At 33.0% G+C, this 5,993-nt stretch overlaps 1 protein-coding gene across 1 annotated transcript; it reads left to right on the top strand.

The window, feature by feature from the left end:
• The first annotated feature begins 3,143 nt into the window (after positions 1-3,143).
• Positions 3,144-4,268, top strand: LOC127846193 (probable G-protein coupled receptor 139). Its single transcript, XM_052377367.1, has one exon. The coding sequence runs from the start codon at positions 3,144-3,146 to the stop codon at positions 4,266-4,268; it is 1,125 nt and encodes a 374-aa protein (XP_052233327.1).
• Positions 4,269-5,993: the final 1,725 nt, after the last annotated feature.

Raw genomic sequence — 5,993 nt, 5'->3', positions numbered from 1 at the left:
TTTTACAGAAAAAAAAACAACAGAATACATAATTATATCGAACGGTTACGACGTTTTGTAAGAAATAACAACACGTTTTTACAAGAAGAAATACTCGCTAAGCCTCACCATATAATAAGTTCAGTTGATGTTTAAGCATTCAATATATTTTTAACAAATTTAGTGCGGACTTTTCGGACAGGTTTATATAGGATTTTCCCCACAGTTATTAGCCCTTTGTTAAAAAAGGGTTAATAAGTATATTAGGTTGATCAAACAATTAAATAGGTCAAGAACCTGATATATTATGGATTCTTATGTTCTTTTTTTAAACTTAACAATGGGAAGGGGACTTGAGTTTATCTCTTTAATAATGTTGCTGATAGAAATGAATTATTGGAAATCAAAACCATGAGCATTGCTTATTTGAAAACGTTATACGGTTTAATATAAAACACTCGTTAGCCATTCTCGTTGTCTTTATTTTCAATAATTCAAATCGATCAGCAACATAATGAAAGCAATATACCCCAGTCTCTCATTATTTGAATATTTTTTCACGTTTAGTATTACTGATAGCGATAACGTTAATCCTACATCAAAGCTGATAAAATACTTTCAACCACATTCGTTTGGAAAAAAGAACACAATAAGGTCACCGATAATGCCACAACAGACAACATGTTTCTAAAAAAAAGCTTATCTTAATTGTTATTTGCGATGTAACATTATTATAAAAACCAATTACAAAGACTTGTGTGTACGTGATCAGTCGCATTTCTTGCCTTTTAATTTCAACCTATTCCGGGTATGATTGAAAGTGCATCCGTCCTCGAAAAAAACTATTTTAAAACCCACATTGAACGCGTCATTTTTGTACCTTGATGAACCTTACATGAAAGTGGGTTTAACAAGTTGAACCACTACAATACGAATAACCTTAGTGATATTTTAAATAACGTTTTATATTATTTTGAAAATGAAATATTAATTAAATACCATCTGGAATAGAAAAATCAAGATGCGTAAAATCGTTATAAAAGTCCAAACAAACAATCAAATTTTGCAATCGTATATCGTTTCTGTAGTAGCAGTAGTTGTTGTAGTAGTAGTAGTGTAAAAAGTTGATTTTTCAAACTCTTTAATAACATCTGTTGTCAAGTATATTTCACAATGTACCCTTTAGATAGTTTTTTTCTTAATCGACTTGGCATCGTGAAACAAGTGACCAAAAACGCTTCCGAGCCCACGAAACAACTAATCACCGTAATATTGTTGTTTAATACGTGCGCATCTTTAAGTGAATAAAAAAGTAACGAATTATTGGAGCTATTGCGTGAGCGGTTCCAGTGTAAATATATACTTATATTTCAAAATAATGTAAATCACGCAACATAAAATGTGTATGTCTACATTTATTTGCTTTCACATAAGAGTTTTTGTAAATCTGTACTGCATAGCGGTAATTATCAACATTGTAAAGTGATGATAAAAAGTCGTAGCATTTTAATTATACAACAGAAATGAATATCATCGCATTTTGAAGATTTCTTTAGTATACAACCATGCAAGGAGAAGTATTCCAAATTTTAACTTGTAACTTGTTTCAAATGACGTAGAATGTTTTTTTTTCGAACGCGTACACACACCTTTTAAAAACGTATTGCTACAGTCCGTTGGATCAATCTGAATATTTATGTGATGTGGAAAAATCATTCTGTGCGTGCGGTTTGGTTTATTTAAAAGCCTAACTTAGACTGCCTGTGCATTATATAACATACAGCTTACACAATGATTTTTTCGTCTGAGGACTTACAAGCACGAATGCTAGCGACTGGGGCTGAGAAGAATTAAAACCATTCTGACAAGGAGTATTTATTTTGCAATTAGCGGAAATAAACGTGGACAAATAACGTCATGATCATTATAATCAACAAAAACAAAAATATTCAACATTTGGAATATTTGTCAAACATATTGTAAAAAGCAATTAAATAGGCGATTGTTATGAGAAACACAACGAAATTAAGTGAACCTTTTGCTTTTGTCAATCAGTTGGCCTTAATAAGCATAATTGATGACAGTCTTCAGAGAGAACACTGCGGAGAAATGAAGAATGCATAAACTGTGGCACAATTAGTCCATTTGTCATCCATGAAAGTCTCTTTTTAGAAATACAATTAAGTCTCACGTATATTATTTCACGGTTAAAAGACATATTGCAATAAGTATTGTCGCTTACAAAAAACTGACGTCTTTTGCGATTAAGGACACACATACTTTTTTGGACAATATACTTTGTGGAGGATGAAAACAGAGGTGTTTTCAAGCAAACGTGTGTAACTATTGATATATAGCGCAAGTGATTTATACACACTTTACGTGCATGTGATGAGCTGAATCTTTTGTATTATGGACTCTGGACAGTCAAATAAGCTGGCGATTTTATTCAACTTAGTCCTATTCGGTTTTCAATTAAACATCGGAATAGCATAGCTATCCACTGACTGGTGAAGTGATGAGCGCCTTTTGACGGCATCGATAACCAATCCTTGTCTGGGTTACACATGAGCGCCATTTCCTTTGGTATAAGAACACAGCTCTATAGCGTTTCAAATGCCTCTTTGTACGGATAATGTGATGGATACACCAATGGATACACCGTTAAAAATGAATTTTCAATGTGAGTACTGGTGATGTTTCGTATAATATAATATTATATAATATAATATAATTTAATATAATTTAATATAAAATAATATGATTTAATTTAATTAAATTGATTTAATATAAATTAATATAATAATATAATACGCTTTTGTTTCAGTCCATGGAGTTTCCGAAATCCACTAAAAAGTAGTCCAACGAAAAGGGATTTGTTTTCTTGTAACGTTGGTATAAGTGTTTGCATTTACATTTTAAAAAGGTTGTATGAATGTTATACTTTCAAACGACTATTTTAATTCATATTTACAACACTAATTTTGATTTTAACTAATTGCCATCAATATAAGACATAACTCCGAGATATCGGCTCTAAAGTGGATGAATATGAATTATCTGTGCACAAAGGTTGTACAAATTTATATCGCGTGCAGTGCAGTAAATACCGTAAATATATCGATAGCTTTGTTTCTGGCGCCGAAGCACGCGACGCTGAAGCCATGTTAGAAAAGGATCTGTTGATGTTTGATGAGTTTTTCATCCAGAAACAAATCAAAGTGTTTGGTGCGCCACTCCTCTTGGCGGTTGGGACCATAGGAAACCTCATTTCCTTTTACATCCTGTTCAAGAACACACGTAAAGCGTCCACCTACACGTATCTCAGCGTACTGGCCATAATGGATATACTGGTCCTTTATGTTGGCCTGCTAAGAGTGTGGTTAGTCCAACTGGGAATAATCGTCGAGGACTTAAACAGTGTGATGTGCAGGCTGGTTACATTTCTTGGGTACTTTTGCAGCGATGTGTCCGTTTGGCTCATTGTCATCGTCACCGTTGAAAGGACTATAGTGGTCGCTTTGCCATTAAAAGCGCCCAGTGTTTGTAACTCGAAGTACGCAAAGCTTGGAATAACGAGCGTGATATCTATTTTTTTCTTATTAAATCTGCATTTTTTGTGGTCCATGGATCTTCAGTATACGGTAAAAAATACAACAGTGACACCAGAGTGCAAAGCGATAGAGGGCTACACATATTTAGTGGAAATCATTTGGCCATGGGTGGACGCAGCCTTTTACTCATTTACACCGTTTGTGATAATATTCGTGCTTAATATTATAATTATTAAGAATGTGATTAACGCTAAGAAGGCAAGACTCGTTTTACGTCAGCAATGTTCATTATCAAGACCACGCGCAGTGAAAACGCAGACCCACGAGCACGGCGAAATGAGCAGACGTATAACCTGCATGTTGCTCGCAGTCTCGTTTACATTTCTCATTACTGTTTTGCCCATGAATATCTTGATTATAAGAAACTCATTGATCGACAACACAGAGACGCTCAAAGGTTTAATTCGGCAGAGGCTACTTATGACCGTCGCGGAGATGCTCATGTACACGAATCACAGCATCAATTTCTTTCTGTACTGCGCTACGGGCAAAAAATTTCGAGGACAGTTTCGTGCCCTAGCTGCCTCGTGCTGTCGCAACACGTTGGAGCTCCGGCTGCGCAGGAATATGTCACAACGATCGTTCAATGTCAGTATGCCGCTAGTGAAAATGAACTCATCAAGAACCGATTACGTGAACTGTGAACAATTCTTTGACAAAGGCGTTCAACTGTAGGCCGCAACTTACAGGTTTATTTGTTTCTCATCCATGCTAATTTCTTTGACGCTGTTTGCGTTACTCACAATGTAATAAGGAAAAATGTATATTCATATGAATCATGCCATGTTGCTAAACTGATACTTAAATATAAACCTTGCGCATCGAACGCCTTTAAAATATACAGAACAAATTAAATACGTGTATTACATGCAAATTTTGTTAATGAACTACGAGAGCTAATACCGATATTATAACCGACGCATTTAAATACATAAAACAACGAATTGTTGACACTCGACACAAGTTAAAACATACCCAACAGAAAATGTTAGTTTTTTTATAAACTGTATAATACTTGAATAAATTACACTTCTACAGTACACAGTACTGACGCATGTTCTAAATGTAAAATCTTTATAAATAAGAATAATATATATATATATATATATATATATATATATATATATATATATATATATATATATATATATATATATATATATATATATATATATATATATATATATATATATATATATATATATATATATATACATACACACACACTGACAATTTTGAAGTCATAACACCAAATACAATACATGGTTGATGCGATGTTTACTTTTGAAAGAGTTGTCGTGGGTTACAGCACTTTCACCAGTATAAATCGTGTATATACTTATTTTCTAATGAAGTGATATTTAAGTTGCAACAGCAATAAATTTAAAGAATCTTAACGTTTTGTTTATAAAACGTATTTTATATTGTATACACAAAGCGGTTTACAACCGCTGAAAGACACGCTTCGTTTGATAATAATTTTGCAAAACAATAAATTGTTGGCAACACAAGAAGATTGCCGAGTAACTGATCAAACAAACTCTATTTTGCAAATGCCTTTCGTATATTCAAGTACATACATGTATTATGGATAACCATAATCGGCGGTTAATGGTTTTGCGATGATATTCTCGTAATAATCCTATAAATGTACCGCATATTAAAAACTAAGAATATATAACATTAGGTTTATATTGTAATATCCGGTTGCAGATACGTGTAATTAATTAACTACAAAATAGTATACAAGCAGCAGGTTTGTTACCATACGATGCGTCGCAACTAAGTTTATGTTAAAACATCACATATATAGGGTTGCATTACACAGTTTAAGCCGAACATTCCGTGCCACATAAAAGATTTTCCCGAACATAAATGTTACTGTAACGACTTCATTAAGCCTATTGACAAGAACATTTTGTATCATTACCAGATACAACATTGCGTAATAATAATGCATTTAAATTGAAATTAAGAGGGCATAAAAAGGGGTAGTACTTAACAATCAATGTACATAAACTACCTATATTTGTGATCACATGATTCATGGTTTTGCGGTGTGGGAAAATACTTATTAGAGTGTGATATGTATACAGCCGCGATTTCAATAAATCCCATTGAAATCTTGTAAAACATTAAATTATTGTTTTAGATTATTTTGAATAGCTCAGCTAATTTTGAGTATTTATTCTAATTAGAAATACAACTTGTTTAAAAACGAGACTTTACGATAGGAAGAATCCAACTCGTTTATGTTTCGATACGAACTCTTAACTATAACAAGGTATTATTTTACATTTATTTTATGTTCATGAATCAAGTTAATTCAATTGAGAAAATGTCTCTAACATGACTGACTTGCCAAATTGTTGCAGATCAACCTGTCGATTAATTCGAAAT

Source organism: Dreissena polymorpha, chromosome 9, assembly GCF_020536995.1.
Source record: "Dreissena polymorpha isolate Duluth1 chromosome 9, UMN_Dpol_1.0, whole genome shotgun sequence".
NCBI classification, from domain to species: domain Eukaryota; kingdom Metazoa; phylum Mollusca; class Bivalvia; order Myida; family Dreissenidae; genus Dreissena; species Dreissena polymorpha.
The sequence above is the reverse complement of the archived record's forward strand: the minus strand, read 5'-3'. Positions and strand labels throughout refer to the sequence as shown.